The sequence below is a fragment of the Oryctolagus cuniculus genome, chromosome 5, assembly GCF_964237555.1.
Source record: "Oryctolagus cuniculus chromosome 5, mOryCun1.1, whole genome shotgun sequence".
Lineage (NCBI taxonomy): Eukaryota > Metazoa > Chordata > Mammalia > Lagomorpha > Leporidae > Oryctolagus > Oryctolagus cuniculus.
The window spans coordinates 103,991,661-104,009,533 of record NC_091436.1 but is presented as its reverse complement, the minus strand read 5'-3'; the positions used below and the strand labels follow the sequence as shown (position 1 = coordinate 104,009,533).

The 17,873-nt window shown below is 36.2% G+C and overlaps 1 protein-coding gene across 6 annotated transcripts in view; it reads left to right on the top strand.

The window, feature by feature from the left end:
• The window catches only part of ADGRB3 (adhesion G protein-coupled receptor B3), an 854,624-nt gene that overhangs the window by 327,903 nt on the left and 508,848 nt on the right, over window positions 1-17,873 (top strand). For all 6 annotated transcript variants that reach the window (XM_070073912.1, XM_070073911.1, XM_002714525.5 and 3 more), the window contains 2 exons: window positions 4,124-4,285; window positions 10,257-10,421. In XM_070073912.1, the coding sequence (XP_069930013.1) occupies window positions 4,124-4,285; window positions 10,257-10,421 (327 nt within the window). The remainder of the gene's footprint in view (window positions 1-4,123; window positions 4,286-10,256; window positions 10,422-17,873) is intronic.

Here is a 17,873-nt window from a genome sequence, read left to right as displayed (position 1 = left end):
TTAAAAAATATTATTTAATGTTAAGCCATAAATGTTATAGGCAAATATAAGTAAATTCATAATAAATATTTTAAAACTAAATAACTATAATACTGATTTAATATGGGAAAACTGCATTGTTTAAAAATTATTAATTCAATTTTAATTCATAACTTAGCAGTAGGCAGTTATAAAAATAAAAATGGACTTTTTTCTACTTAATATCTTCTGAGATTGCACTTTTTGGTTATTAATGTAACTGACTAAATACATGTGTCACACAATGAGATTATATAAAACTCAAGCTTTATTTATTATACTTCTCTGTTTTTCCAACCAAGATATGGTTGTTGCATATAAACAGTTATAAAAATTTGTTAACAGCAATTTAAAAACAAAGAATAATGCAGTAGAAGTAAAAACTGAATAATAAAAGAGACATATAATAATGTTATTTTAATTATGGTAAAAAAGCCTTCATAATTTAAAAATTATAAATTAGTGATATGAGTTTTCAATAACAATGATCAGTAAACTTTTAATTAAAACCAAGCTTTCAAAAGGGAGATTGAGTGAACATTTAAAGAAACACTTAATAACTTAATATTACATTCTCAAAATAACTTGATTATTTTGGTCTATCCAATTAGTAAGATAGTTTAAACATAAATGGCAATGCTCTAATAGCTGAAACAAAAACTATGGTTAAAGGAAAATGAAGTGATGAAATACAGATATAGATATTTAATATTGACATCTAAATTAAATCCAAAAAAAGGACTTAAGATATTTTAGTTACAATTGCTAATGTTTTCTAATATCAGGATAATCAAATGAATTTATGGACATGTTTACAAATTTTTTTACAGTGGGGAAAATAGCCTCCATTAGTGATATTTAGCATTTTATCCAAAACAGAAAAATAAACTTAAAAGTGCCTCTGATTCCATGATTTTGATACACTAAAAACATTTTATATTAATGTATTGTTCATAAATTTAAATGTACTCTTTTACATTAAGCCACTCAGTCTTCTAAATAGATTCTGAGGTACATATATTACTTATTTTATGGAAAAGGTTCAAGGAAATAAAGTGACTTTCTCAAGGTCCCAGAGCTAATCTTCAGTAGCTTTCCATCAAACACAGATGTTCTGACTTTAATTGCAATGCTTTTCCAGTTCCCTTTCGTGTTTCATGCCAGCATGACGAGCCTTAATAGTGCCTTAGATACTGCAATTTTCTACATGATCTTTAAAATGCATTCTCAGTCTACAAGACCCTAGATTAGTTTGTGTTGTCTCCAGATACATATTCCAAAAATAGTAGACTTTATGTTATAGTGTACTATTTTAAAATCACTGAATATTTTTAATATCTTAAAAGTATGTTAGCTATTGTTCACAATTACCTAACATGCTCAACTAGAATAGCCCTTAGCCTTTATGATAAGGAAGTATCAGCATGAAAATCGGAAGTATTTAGAGGAAATGTCACTTGAAACTGTAGCATTTGAGTTATAAGAAAACCTTTTTTTTGTCGGGGTGCCACTTTTAAGTTAGTGGTAAAATTTGATGCAAAATTTAAAAGCCCATATCTCTTACTGTTTCTTTTTGGTCAACAACATGAACTATAAGTTTGTAGGAGAATGAAGAAAGCCAGTTCTTAATGTTAATAGTCAACTTTTCATGATCCAGGCACCACTGCTTAGCCTGTTCAGTATCACTGCAGTATCATGATGAAGCAACCCAATTTTTTAAATATTTTCACAAAAATGCATTTAAAAGTTGGCCTTCATCCTGATTTCATTTCTCAGTTTAACTAAAATATTTTTGCTGTCATAACAATGCAACGGGAAAAGAAGAACTGGTTTTATGGGAAAAATAAAACTAATTTTATGCATAACTTACCATTTCACTTATTATGGAATTCATATTGTTCATAATTTTTGTACTTTAATTAATAATGCATAACCTTTATATATTTGCTTAATCTAATCACAAATAGATTGGAATATCATAAAACAGTTCATTATGTTTTTCTAACTTTCAGATTACATTTTTCATTGCTAAATACATATATGCATAATTACATATATGTGTTGATAATTTTTAACCATTGTCATATTACTGGTTTGACTGAGTACTCCTTAATTCAAAACAACAAATTATGAGGCATGGTATTATTCCAATAGTTATCCAAATTTCATGAAATTAAATATCTGAGGATATGAAATACTGAAACAATCAAGGGTGAACTAAATGATACTCTCCAGGCAAATATACTCAGCTATAAATCCATTGTCATCTATGCCTCTGGGTGCATAATGCAGATCAGTATATGAGCAAATGCTACTTGGCGTGGTCTGTAGGCCAATGCTTGTCTGCAAACTGGTTGCTTTGAAATCTCAAAGATATAAACACTTTCCACCAGAATGTAAAATCAGCTGCTTCATCAAACCCGTTTTATCTCAGCCAACGTTTTTCTTCCTTCCTTCTCCCCTACCCACTCCTCTCCTCTCTTCTCCCTACTCCTCCTCTCCTGTTCTCTCCTCTCCTTTCTCTGTCATTTCTCTACCTTCCTTCCTATCTTTCTATATATCTCTCTCTTTCTTCTTTCCTTTCTTTTCTTTTTCCTCCCTCTCTCCCTCACTCCCTTCCTTCCTGCCTAACAATGAATCTCTCACTAAGGAAATCAGTGTGTTGAATTACATTCTGTTGAGATGATTTCTTCTGTACTTGAGCACCAGTTTGTAAACCAGCTGCTTTGGATGGTACTTCAAATCATTTCTATGTCATTTATCAACTTTTCACATAAAGTTGAACAAATATATTCTATCCTTCAAAGTATATTCTGAAGGAATTTCTAAACAGAATCTATAAAATATAAATTATTCCTTGATCTATATCATAAATGATGCAAAGATTTTTAGAACTAGCTTATCTGCAAACTCTTTCAGTGATTAAATGATTAACTTAAATAGTTATTGCTACCATATAAATTATCCAAATTGAATTCAGAGAAAAGAAACTACAAGTTTTCAAATCAATTTCAGAATTTATCCTGGACATGATACCAGAAGAGATTTAGAAGCCCACTGCAATGGTCTTAGAAATTCTTGATTTTAAGTCTCTTGGGGCCATGATTTTAGATCATTGATAGAAAGTAGACATAGTTTTAGTGTGATTATAATGCCAATAGAAGAATTCAGAAATTATTTGGCTTTTTAGGGTCCTGTTTGGAGTTTTTGTTCATAGCAAATTAATAGGAATTATAGAGGAATTATAAGTGTCAATGATTTACACAATAGAAATCAGATGCGCCGGCGCCGTGGCTCAATAGGCTAATCCTCCACCTTGCGGCGCCGGCACACTGGGTTCTAGTCCCGGTTGGGGCGCCGGATTCTGTCCCGGTTGCCCCTCTTCCAGGCCAGCTCTCTGCTATGGCCAGGGAGTGCAGTGGAGGATGGCCCAGGTGCTTGGGCCCTGCACCCCATGGGAGACCAGGAAAAGCACCTGGATCCTGGCTCCTGCCATCGGATCAGCGCGGTGCGCCGGCTGCAGCGGCGGCCATTGGAGGGTGAATCAACGGCAAAGGAAGACCTTTCTCTCTGTCTCTCTCTCTCACTGTCCACTCTGCCTGTCAAAAATAAAAAAAAAAAAAAGAAATCAGATGCACTCATACACTAGGGTTCTACCATATCTGCCATTGTAAAATATGTTACTCTAAAAAGGACTAGGAAAGAGGACATCAATATATCCCTGCCTATCAAATCCATAGGGTCTACTCAGTTTTGTTTTGATTTCTTTCGCATCAAACTGCAAAGCCTTAGGATGGTTTGAAGAGAATTGCTTCAAAAATTATGTATCTAAAAAATGCTGACTAGTTTCTTCAGAGTGTTCATAACACAGTGGAATTTACGAAGAGTAGTTTTTCTATAAAGATAAAAACACTTTGTCTTTGCATTGGTATTATATGCATCACTCTCTAAATTTCCTTTTCTAAATTGTTTTCTTGTATGTCTGATGTATTGTTATATTTCTACATTTAAATTATTCATGCATGTCACTATGTCAGTTTGGTCTAACGTTTATTAAATGAAAATCAAGACAGTATTTCATGTTTGTTTGTTGTCTTACACACAGGTGAATCTGGTGTGGAAGAGTGGTCCCAGTGGAGCACATGCTCAGTTACTTGTGGTCAAGGGTCGCAGGTGCGAACCAGAACTTGTGTATCACCTTACGGGACACACTGCAGCGGCCCATTAAGAGAATCAAGGGTTTGCAATAACACTGCCCTCTGTCCAGGTAGTGTTAGCAGCAACTACAACTGTGGATGTTATTGAATTGTGTCATGCTACGCATTTGGAACAATTTGTTATTTTTATGTGAACTGGATATAGATATTTAATTAGAGTGGATAAGTCTAATTCTTATTCATTTGTGATATTTTGTTATGTATGTGCTTATTTCTGCTTTCAGAGCTGTCATAAAAATTGCATAAGAGATATTCCCCTTCCTACTGCAAATCTCAGCTTTGTATTTCTATAACTGTTATAATGGTATTTAAGGTTCTAATATCTTTCCTAGGTTTTAGAAGGTAAAAATATCCCATTAAATATTTGAAGAAAAATATAATGTGCTAGTTTAGTGGAAATATGAGATGTAAACATTTTTGAAGGCAGCATCCCCATTTAGTGTCAGATTTTCTGTTATATCAAACTGTATTCTACAATGCACATATGCATATTTTAGATATGTATTACAGTCATACTACTGACTTAAAAATAATACTAGTGGGAATCTGGCTTTTCTTTCAAGAAGATCAGAACACATGATTTTGTTTACCTTAGGTTTGTATTATTGTCTAATCATTTGTTGGATGGATGACTGTAAACTTACTTATCACTACAGTGGACATATGTCTGCATTCACAACCTTTCCAGAGACCTCTGAAAGTAGATGGATATAAATAAGGAGACTTACACTGCAACAGCCTTTAATCTGCTAAGTCATGTCTTAAAGTTTCCTAATAAGTTCCATTTCCAGAGATGCCTGATTCTGCAGTTGCCAAAAGCCAGAGTAGAAAGTGGGTGGCATGAAGTAAGGTCAGGGATATTCCCAGTTGCTCAGCTGAGTGGGCATGTGATGCAATGAAAGTCCTGGAGAGCTCCTGTTTAAAAGGTTTATAGTTTCAACTTTGCAAAATGAAGAAGTCCTGCAGATCTGTTTCATCAATACTTAATACTGAACTGTACACTGAAAATGCTTTAGATTAAATTTCACATTATGTAGTTTTATGACAATAAAAAAAGAGAGTCTGAAGGTAATGAAAAGTTGTGGAGTGGGAAAGATGCAGTAAGGTGAGAATTCCAATATAAAAGAATTGGAGAGTAGGAAAGCAATGGATAAAGGTAGAACTAAAAGCTAAATGGGGAAGAAAGCTGAAGTATGAGGAAAGGAAGTCAGAATTATGAGGGAAACAGCAATAGTAATTGCCCCTGAAAACAAGAAAAATCAGGGAGGATCAGTGGGAATTATACTAGACAAAGAGCATGATGTGAAGAATTAAAACCTCAGAGAAAAAAATTGGTTCAGGAGGTAATAGAAGGAGGAGGTCAGTGAAAACAAGGTGATAAAAGTGGGAGTTACTGAGACTCAGATTTTAGGTACATTAGGCAACAGAAAGAAAACCAGGATAAGAGCTGAGGGTTTTAGAAATGAAATCTTCAGCCTACAAGGGTAAATGCTGGTGCATTTTAATTAGGGTCAGAATAGAATGGATTTTTTTTTTTTTTTTTTTGACAGGCAGAGTGGACAGTGAGAGAGAGAGAGACAGAGAGAAAGGTCTTCCTTTTGCCGTTGGTTCACCCTCCAATGGCCGCTGCAGCCAGCGGGCTGCGGCCAGCACACCACGCTGATCTGATGGCAGGAGCCAGGTACTTATCCTGGTCTCCCATGGGGTGCAGGGCCCAAGCACTTGGGCCATCCTCCACTGCACTCCCTGGCCACAGCAGAGAGCTGGCCTGGAAGAGGGGCAACCGGGACAGAATCCGGCGCCCCGACCGGGACTAGAACCCGGTGTGCCGGCGTCGCAAGGCGGAGGATTAGCCTAGTGAGCCGTGGCACAGGCCTCTTTCATATTGTTATAGTATTTGCTATTCAATATTTTGTGGACAATACTTAGTTGTTTACTGTGCTGGTAAATATATACTTTCTCTTTTTTTCTAATATATCCTAAAAACAGTAAAAAATACATTTTAAAAATTTAAATGATGTTTTAAGCAATATAAACATCTTTCTCAATAATAAGCTCTCAAGAAAAAAATAGCTCAGAAATCAGTAACTAATTTGTCACACTAAATTTTCAAATTTATTTGGCACTTATAAATGAAAATGCCAAAAGAAGGAATTGAATGTTAAAATCACTTTCCACAAAATATGTAGAATGATAGAACTAAGCTTATATTCATCTGAATTATAAAAGCTGATTAATAGTGTTATGCATTAGCTACATTTCACTCATATTCATATTTCAAAAGAATAATTTTTAAATTAAATTGCAATATTATGTGTTGCTTCTAATGTGAATCTTAAGATACCCTGCCTTTTACAGAATTTTTGCTTTGACATACACTTTTTGAAAGCTGAAATTATTAATTAGAAAAATATGGTGATAAACATGAAGTAAATTGGGAAAATTAGAGCTACATTCAGTTATACATGTACTGCAGTTTTATCGTCTACTTCAGTTTCTCAACCTTTCAACTATTGGCATTTTGACCCCAAAAAACCTATATGTTTGTATGTTGGGGGGAGTGGGGAACAGAGGCTTTTGTGTGCGTGTGCAATGTTTAATGGCATCCCAGGCCTCTACCCACCACATGCCAGCAGTACCCATCTCTGCCCAAAATTGTGACAATCACATATCTCTAGATATTTGTGCATGTTCCCTGGGGGCAAAATGTGCTTAGTTGAGAACCATTGGTTGAGAACTACCCTATATATATTCTCATCCTATAGAAGTCTATTTAGGCCAAGAAATGGTTTGGGATTATTTTTATTGGATATTTTTTGGTAAGCGCCATAGTTGCCATGTACATGTATTTCTTACAAAAAAAGAAACTTTCACTTAAAGGAGTTACTTTACATACAATCCAGTCTCAATCAAAAGAGAATATGTGTTCATTTCAAAAATTGGTGGTAGTATATTTTGCATATTGTATATTTTATTTCATTTTTAGGCAGCACCAAGAAGAATTTGATCATACAATGACCTAAACTAAAGAAGAAAGCTATAGTATAATCGGATGAACTTGATTTAAACTTATTGACTATATCATTTATATAGTTTCATTATTGTACTTGAAAATAAAAATTCCTATTAAACAATTTGCCATTAAATAAAATAATTTGCCATTAAAATAAAAATTTCTAATCTTTATCATAAACTTCATGAATGCCATCTATAACCATTGTAAACATATAAACATTATAAAGTATGTACAATTTCCTTCTTTTTTTTTTTTTTTTTTTTTTTTTTTTTTTTTTTTTTTTTTTTTTTTTTGACAGGCAGAGTGGACAGTGAGAGAGACAGAGAGAGAAAGGTCTTCCCTTGCCGTTGGTTCACCCTCCAATGGCCGCCGCTGCAGCCGGCGCACCGTGCTGATCCGATGGCAGGAGCCAGGATCCAGGTGCTTCTCCTGGTCTCCCATGGGGTGCAGGGCCCAAGCACCTGGGCCATCCTCCACTGCACTCCCTGGCCATAGCAGAGAGCTGGCCTGGAAGAGGGGCAACCGGGACAGAATCCGGCGCCCCGACCGGGACTAGAACCCGGTGTGCCGGCGCCGCAAGGTGGAGGATTAGCCTATTGAGCCACGGCGCCGGCCTACAATTTCCTTCTAATTCATTAGTATTTATAACAAATTGTTAATAATTTTTATTTTCAAATAAAAATATTTTAGCTTTTCTTAAAAAGTTCCAGACTTAAGAAATATTACCATGAAAAAATTTAACCATATAAAAAATGGTAACATTAACTTTCTGAGGGTTTCAGTTTCATAATTTTAGCTAAACAGTCAAGTTCATCAACAATTTTGAGATTTATGTGGAAAAATTTGCTAATTTAGCAATTTGGTTTCTGGGAATGTACCATGCAGTATAATTGGATAGAACAGAAAATGAGCAGGTTCAGAAATATGAAATGGTATGGGATCATTGACATTTTATGTGGAAAACAGAAGACAAAAGTTTATTTTAAATGCTGAAATCTTGGTAAGGAAATAAATGAACAAACTGACCAAATATAGATTCTGCATAACAATATATATAAATGTGAATCATTTTTAAAATATTCTGCCATAATTAATTTTACAAATGAGTTTATACATGTGTTTTTGTGTAAACATATCATTTTCTTATAGACAAATACAGATTTACAACATATTCTTCTATCAATGGATTCAGATTGGCTTTGTTTTTCCCAAACTTTCCTGAAAAATATGAAAACATTCCCATTCCAGTTTCCTCCAATCTCCTGTTCTTTATTGAATGTTATTTTAAAAAATATTTTTCCATCATGTTTCATGGAATTTTAAAGAGCTTTTCATTCAATATTGATCAAATTTCACTAATTTTTACAATATTTGAAGATCTTCACAAGTATTGAACTTAATAACAAACAGAAAAGAATAGGGTACCTCACAATTAAAGTACTATAGCTGAGTTAATTTCTAATTTGTTTATTTTAGAACAATAAATAGCTTTATGTTGATTATGTACTATATGATGTTTTCAGGTGTATATATATATATATATATATACCTGTAGTTGATGAGGATACTTAAATATTGTATTTTTGAAAAATGCTAAGAATTAATGGTAAGTGTTCTCACCACAAAATGTGAGATAATTCATTTGTTAAATAGCTAGATTTAGCTGTATATGTTTTTAAAGTAACAAATTGTTCAGCATATACATCAAGAAGACTCTAGATATAGGAGGGTACTTCAAAAAGTTCATGAAAATGGAATTTTTGGTGCAAAATAATGAAATACACACATTTTTCTTCATAACACACATTTGCATAAACCTTTTGAAGATCCCCCTTGTTTGCATTTACTTGTATAATTTTTCTACTTATTTATATGGATTTGTGGTTACTCTACCAACATTGAGAAGATAATGAAAATCATCTTTGCTATTTTCTACAATAATTTTCTACTACTCTTACTCATCTCAATGAGTAACATATAAAATATCTGAATTCTTTTATTAAAACATACTAAGACCAAAGTTTCTGTTCTGCTTTTGAACTAAATGAAACATTTTTCTTCTGTTCTTTTTATATGTGTTATCTCTGTAATGATATTACTTATTGTCCCAAATATTAAGAATTGGGTTGAGACTGGTGATTTGACTATGCGGGGAAAAAACCTCAGCTTTGAAACCTAATGGTCATTTGTAAAAGATACCAGCATTTATTCATAGTGGTTTTTCTGAAGAAGCACAAACTATGTAATTTCTGATGAATTTTTATTTTATTGTAGTGGCAAATTAGAAATATTTCTATATCCATATTTATATTAGGCAAAAATCATAATTAGATATTTTAAGTTAGAATTTATGTTAATAGGGATTTCCAATCTGATCAAGTTGTCAGAGGAATAAAAACGGTACTGGCTTCATGACAAATCTGTCACTCATTTTGAAACGTGCAAAAGATGAAGTTTTTATGCCAATAATTATAAGAAATTATCCCTCTTACTCAAATATGGTGATGTTAGACCACAATTTTTTGTGGAAAATTATTTCTTTTCTAAAACGTTGATTTAAAAACTTTTAAATATATACCATTGGTTTCCAGATCTTTTTTAAATCCCTTTAATTCTGAAACTTTGTAAATGTTAGAGAAATTTAGTTGACCTTTGGATACTTAAATGCAAATTTCACTCCAGAAGATAATCTTTGTCATGAGGTATTGAGTTGTCTATAATCTTACATTAATTGTGTGACTTTGATTTAAAAATAACTCGTGGATATTTTACCATGAGGGAAAGAAGTGTATTTTAATTTCAAATGCAGAAAAAATGTGTAATTTTCCATTATTTTAGTGAATTCTTGAATAACTTGCATTTTATAACAAATAAGAAAGTGATTGCAACTGAATTTTTAAAATACTTCATAGTGATCTCTTTGGTGAGTTTTCTTAATTATAAAGACAATAAATTTTATGTGACCCCTCTGTTTTTGTTGTTGAAGCTCTTTTGCTTTATTACAGTACATGGAGTTTGGGAGGAATGGTCACCATGGAGTTTGTGTTCATTTACTTGTGGTCGAGGCCAAAGAACAAGAACGAGGTCATGCACACCTCCTCAGTATGGAGGAAGGCCGTGTGAAGGACCTGAAACACATCACAAGCCTTGTAATATTGCTCTCTGTCCAGGTGAGTGCATTCTGCTTTGAGTGAACTTTTCATTTAAATACTGATTTTATTGTCCCTGGTGTACACAGAAATTATTAAGATCACAACTTTCACCCATTTATATCACAAAATGTCTTTTGTCTAGTCTTTCTTGCCATAAACTGTATTTTCCTTGATTCTATGATATACAGTGATGTTTAACATTACCTTGAGTGAGTACCAACCAATGCTCATCCTTGTTGGGTTTCTATAAATGTGTACATTAATGTTTTCCAATAAAATTGTATCTATATGTTATTTTCCTTCCTGAGAAAATTTCAGAGGCTTAAATACTTGAGATTGATTATTACACTATTTTTTGACAGGCAGAGTTAGACAGTGAGAGAGAGAGAGAGAGAGAGAGAGACTTCCTTTCGTTGGTTCACTCCCCAAATGGTTGCTACGGCTGGTGCATTGTGCCGATCCGAAGCCAGGAGCCAGGTGTTTCCTCCTGGTCTCCCATGCGGGTACAGGGCCCAAGCACTTGGGCCATCCTCCACTGCCTTCCCGGGCCACAGCAGAGAGCAGGACTGGGAGAGGAGCAACCGGGACAGAATCCAATGCCCCAACTGGGACTAGAACCCCGGGGTGCCGGCGCCACAGGTGAAGGATTAGCCAAGTGAGCCACTGGTGCCAGCCTGATTATTACATTTATATTGTAACTTGAAAGACTTGATTTAGAGGCAATCCTTCCAATGTCATTCTCTCATACTCATTCAAGTAAGGAATGGGAATGTATCACTGATGATATATGAAAATGACAGAAATTTGCTAGGAAATCAGACTTTCTAGATCTCCTACTAGATAATACAATGGTGAGATTATTAATTATATGCCATATCAATGTGTTTGTGAAAACTATATAGTCTATTATTAAAATGAATTTACATTACCTTAAATTTTTCTTCCCTTGACATATTTTAATTTTTTTCATCTTCCCTTGATAGTTAATTTTACCCATTGTGATAGGAATAAATCTTTGTAATGCTGTTATTTAGGTTATCCCAACATAGAAAAGATACCTCCAAAATGGATAAGACTGATTTCCAGGTTCTAGGGGCTCTCAGTTTACAATTTCCCATAATTAGCAAAGGCACATTTTGGAGAACAGATTAGTGTGGATGGCAATTGTCCAAAGCCAACAGAAGTACCAAAGACCCATATAAATAATCACTGTCTACTCCTGGGGAGAATTTTCTCATTAGCCTACTTAGTCACATATTTAGCACACAAGCAGCAGAGGTGAGATCCCAGTAATGTAGTGCCGAAGTACATTATTCCACTCAGATTGAGTCCCTTTTGGACACTAAATTCCCCAAGTTAATATCCTACACAATAAGGCAGTGCTTCAAATTTCTGTAGATTTTATCAAGCTTTTGGAAGAATGTAAAAGCTATCCTAAATGTATATATGTCAAGGTATTATCAGAAGTTTAATTGGTTCATTTACTTTAGAGATGAACTCCTTAGTTCCTAAGCTTAAGTAACATAGACATAAAGATTATGGAGGTTTGTTGAATAATATCATCACTCTGTAGGATTTTGTAAATTCTATGAATTATAGCTATAGTTCATGCAAGTCAATATTTATGTAATTTTAAGTTTGACAGGGTAAAAGTCATGATTACATGTTTGTAAACACTTGTAGAGAAATCTAGTTACGAGATCATGTTATGCCTTATTTCTCCCTCTATATGTAAATACCCAGGTACACAGAAAGATAAATAAATGCTTATGCCTTGCTTTCTTTTTTTGATTTTTTTAAACTTTTATTTAATAAATATAAATTTCCAAAGTACAACTTTTGGATTATAGCAGCTTTTCCCCCCACAACCTCCCTCTCACCCACAACCATCCCATCTCCCACTCCCTCTCCCATCCCATTCTTCATCAAGATTCATTTTCAATTATCTTTATACACAGATAAGTAAAGATTTCAACAGTTTGCACCCACATAGACACACAAAGTATAAAGAACTGTTTGAGTAGTAGTTATACAGTTAATTCGCATAGTACCACACATTAAGGACAGAGATCCTACATGGGGAGTAAATGCACAGTGACTCCTGTTGTTGATTTAACAATTGACACTCTTATTTATGACGTCAGTAATCACGGAGGCTCTCGTCATGAGTTGCCAAGGCTATGGAAGCCTATTGTGTTCGCCAACTCTGATCTTATTTGGACAAGGCCATAGTCAAAGTGGAAGTTCTCTCCTCTCTTCAGAGAAAGGTACTTCCTTCTTTGATGGCCTGTTCTTTCCGCTGGGATCTCATTCACAGAGATATTTCATTTAGGTGGTGTTTTTTTGTTTTGTTTTGTTTTGTTTTTGTTTTTTTTTTTTGCCAGAGTGTCTTGGCTTTCCATGCCGGCACCATGGCTCAATTGTCTAATCCTCCACCTGTTGTTCTGGCACCCCGGGTTCTAGTCCCGGTTGGGGTGCCTGATTCTGTCCCAGTTGCTCCTCTTCCAGTCCAGCTCTCTGCTGTGGCCCGGGAAGGCAGTGGAGGATGGCCCAAGTGCTTGGGCCCTGTACCCGCATGGGAGACCAGGAGGAAGCACCTGGCTCCTGGCTTCGGATAGGCACAGCGTGCCGGCTGTAACAGCAATTTGTGGGGTGAACCAACGGAAAAGGAAGACCTTTCTCTCTGTCTCTCTCTCTCTCTCACTGTCTAACTCTGCCTGTCAGGAAAAAAAAAAGAAATACTCTCATGGGCCTCAATGGCCAGTGCTGGGCTAGGTAAAAGCCAGGAGCCAGGAGCTTCTTCCAGGTCTCCCAAGTGGGTAGCAGAGGCCTAAATACTTGGGCCATCTTCCACTGCTTTTCCCAAGCCATTAGTAGGGAGCTGGATTGGAAGTGGAGCAATCAAACACAAACTGGCACCCATATGGGATGCCAATGTCTTTGAAGGTGGCTTTACCCACTATGCCACAATGCTGGCTCCTAGAAATTTACCATTTTAAAAATTATTTTATTTATTTATTTATTTATTTATTTATTTGAGGGAGGGAGGGAGAGAGCTAGCGAGTGAGCGAGAGAGAGAGAGAATTCTCCCGTCTGCTAGTTCACTCCCCAAATTACTGAAATGGCCAGGGCTGGACTGGGCCAAAGCCAGTAGTCAGGAACTCACTCCAGGTCTCCTATATGGGTGGCAGGAATATGATTACTTGAGCCATCACTGCTGACTCCCAAGATCTGCATTAGTAGAAAGCTACACTCAAGAGTGCAGCTGGGTATCATACTCAAGCACTCTAATATGACACATGGGTTTCCTATCTGGCATCTTAGCTGTTAAATTCACCCCAGATTTTTACCTTTTGATATAACTGTGTTACTCCCTTGATCCTTGATATCTTTGTGTCTAAAATGTGGAATAGTACTCCCCACTTCACAATTATGTTAAGACTATGTGAATCACTTGTAAGGGAAAGAAAATATATTAAGGGATTCAAGCTTGTTATGGGTAACTTGAGGTGGGGTTTAAGGAAGACCGACTTTGTGCGTTGGATGTTATAGGGAGAGGGAACAAGTTCATGTTTGGGTTTCTTAATTATCTAGAAGAAGGGAGGACCAGTTGCAATTGGTAAAGAAGTAGCAGTCACTACATTAGCAACAATAGAAAAATGTCTGGTATTTTGTGGGTTGTACTGCAATCTCTCTTTTTCTCTGAATGATCTTGTCTGATAGTAATATTCTCCTGGATTATTTTGTTCCAAAAAAAAAAAATAACACCACCCATCTGTGAGTAGTCAGGCAAGCTGCTGTCAATAAAGGTCTCACTAAAGAGTCAAACCAGCCCCTTTATAGTGACTCCTCCCCTAGGTTGATTAGATCACTGTATAATCCATTGTCTTTAATGGTCTTGATTTCTATTAATACTTAGCTGAAGAAATGTGTCAGACATAACTGTATGTTTCCATTTTCTAATAGGTCATCCATTAAAAGATAGACATATATCTCTATAATAAAACTTATAGAACCTTATCCAAATTTAAGCACTTCAGGGAATGTGAAAGCTTAGGTTCATATCAAAGCCTCGAGCATCATGGTAATTTTTCATAGTATTTTACTGGATAGTAATAATATTTGCCCTCTGTTAGTAGTTGAAAATTAGAGAAGCAAGTGATTCATGTCTGGTCCTCAAAGGGTTTCTCTTTTGTCATTTATCAATCTGATTACTTATATACATGTAGTAGAATTCAAAATTATATAGAGGATGGGTTAAATGATAATTGAGTGACAGAAAAGGACTCTAATACATTAAAGATCTACTGGCAAATAAGTTTTTATTTATATACTGAAATATGTATAAATGAACCTAACTATATGATTCAGTGGCAAACAGAGTTGTCTAGAATTCAGGAGACATTGATTAAAATTCCAAACCTGTTCTTTCCACTGGGATCTCACTCACAGAGATCTTTCATTTAGGTTTTTTTTTTTTTTTTTTTTGCCAGAGTGTCTTGGCTTTCCATGCCTGAAATACTCTCATGGGCTTTTCAGCCAGATCGGAATGCCTTTAGGGCTGATTCTGAGGCCAGAGTGCTGTTTAGGACATCCACCATTCTATGAGTCTGCTGAGTGAACCTCCACTTTGACTATGACATTGTCTAAACAAGATAAGAGTCGGAGAGCTCAAGGGGCTTCCATAGCCTTAGAAACTCATGACTGGTACATAGGGAGATTACTGATGCCATAAACAGGAGTGTCAATTTGTAAAGTCAACAACAGGAGTCACTGTGCACTTACTCCTCATGTAGGATCTCTGTCCTTGATGTGCTGTACATTGAGACTTAATGCTATAACGAGTACTCAAACAGTATATTTCACTTTGTGTTTCTATGGGGGTGCAAACTGTTGAAATCTTTACTTAATGTATACTAAACTGATCTTCTGTAAAAAAAAAAAAAAAAAAAAAGAGGCCGGTGCCGCGGCTCACTAGGCTAATCCTCCGCCTAGTGGCACCGGCACACCGGGTTCTAGTCCCGGTTGGGGCGCCGGATTCTGTCCCGGGTGCCCCTCTTCCAGGCCAACTCTCTGCTGTGGCCAGGGAGTGCAGTGGAGGATGGCCCAAGTGCTTGGGCCCTGCACCCCATGGGAGACCAGGAAAAGCACCTAGCTCCTGGCTCCTGCCATCGGATCAGCGCGGTGCACTGGCCGCAGCATGCCGGCCGCAGCGGCCATTGGAGGGTGAACCAACGGCAAAGGAAGACCTTTCTCTCTGTCTCTCTCTCTCACTGTCCACTCTGCCTGTCAAAAAATAAAAAAAAAAAAAAAAATTAAAAAAATAAAAAAAAGAAGAAATTATCAATTCCCAACTTGACTCTCACTGGGATTAAACATGAAAATAGGTCTGATCTGATTTCATCATCTTTTAAAAAATCATCTATTATTTTTCACTTTATGTTTCTGTGTGGGAGCAAACTGTTGAAATCTTTACTTAATGTATGCTAAACTGATCTTCTGTATATAAAGAGAACCGAAAATGAATCATGATGTGAATGGAAGGGGAGAGGGAGTGGGAAAGGGGAGGTTTGTGGGTGGGAGGGACGTTATGGGGGGGAAGCCATTGTAATCCATAAGCTGTACTTTGGAAATTTATATTCATTTAATAAAAGTTAAAAAAAAAGATATTTCACAGACATTTGCCCAGAGACACAGAGGGAAATTGAATAAAATTCTGCCATCAAAAAAAAAAAAAATTCCAAACCAATTCTTAACTAGAAATATTTACTTGGTGAATTTATTCATCTTCTCTATTCAATTATTTCATTCATAAAATAGAGCCCATATTCATTATTCTTCCATATCATGAGATAGGTGTGTCTTCAGAATTAGATGGAAGTACCTTGAAAAATATCTAATTAATATGTAGTGGGTGATGTTTATCATAATTTATGTATACTGATATTCATTTAAAATTAAGGTATTTTGAAAGAAATGGGTCAAATAAACTTTGGAAATTCCAATGATTTTTAGGTTACACAAACTTTTTTAAAAATATGGACTAAAGGGGTCCTTCTCCCAGTTTCATTGTAAGGGAGGACTCAAGCCAAACTCCAGGTGGGATGCCAGTGCTGCAGGTGGAGGCTTAGCCTTTTTTTTTTTTTTTTTTTTTTTTTTTTTTTTGAGAGGCAGAGTGGACAGTGAGAGAGAGAGAGACAGAGAGAAAGGTCTTCCTTTGCCATTAGTTCACCCTCCAATGGCCACCGCGGCCGGCACACTGCGGCCGGTGCACCACGCTGATCTGATGGCAGGAGCCAGGTGCTTCCTCCTGGTCTCCCTTGGGGTGCAGGGCCCAAGCACTTGGGCCATCCTCCACTGCACTCCCTGGCCACAGCAGAGAGCTGGCCTGGAAGAGGGGCAACCGGGACAGAATCCGGCGCCCCGACCGGGACTAGAACCTGGTGTGCTGGCGCCGCAAGGCGGAGGATTAGCCTATTGAGCCGGGGCGCCGGCCTGCTTAGCCTTCTTTGCCACAGCCCGGCCCCTCCTCCTGTTTTTGAGAAATGTATCGTTGTGCACCCAGACTTCCTGGAAGGACACTACCAGGTCCTAGTTTCCAGATGTATTTGCAAACTCTTACAAACCCTAAGAGGGGAAGAATCACACAAAAGTGGATCTTCGGGAGTACATCCGCATCCAAATTTCTCTGTTACCTAGAGCAAAAGTTGGGTCTTCTGTGGACCTAAAATTTTGATCCTCAGCAACTGTGGGAGGATGGCCTGCCAGTGACCCCTCTGCAGGAAGCCCTTCATAGAAGACAGTGAGTGGAAGGATGCTAAACATTTGCCTGACCTTGGTTCAAAGGTCCCTAATTTTCCCTGCATGAGGATGTTATAATTTGAAACTCAAATGTTGCCTTCTTAACCTAATCTTTAATTAATTTGGCTTTTATATTCTTAACCTTCTAGTCTGTTGTATGGCATTTGTGGTTGTTGTGTGTCATTTTAAATTTTAGCATTATTCTGGTGATTTTTAAGTTCTTAGCTTATAAGGCTTTGAAGGTTAATTGTTTCTTTTACAGATCTTGAGGTACTGTATTTTACTGTTTGAATTTTTAAATTTAAACTTGTTTTAACTTATTAACTTTTAAAAATCCTTCTTCACCTTACCATGATCACTTATTTACACTTTTAATTCTGATTTTTAAAAATGATACTGCTTTTGATTTTTTTTCCTTTGGGGTTTATTTTAGAATAGCAAATAGGAAGCACATTTTTATTCTTCAGCATATATCTAAAGCAGAGGGCTGGGTTCTTTTACATGTCAGTCTTGTGTCCTAAGAGAGTCCTTCCAGATTCTAAGGTAATTTCCAAAGCAACAAAAATCTGAACCCACCAACTTCGTCATCACTAAATCCCATAACTTCTAACCCAGTTCTCCCACATATCTTCTCCATACATATGACTAAATCAGCAATTTGCAACCCAG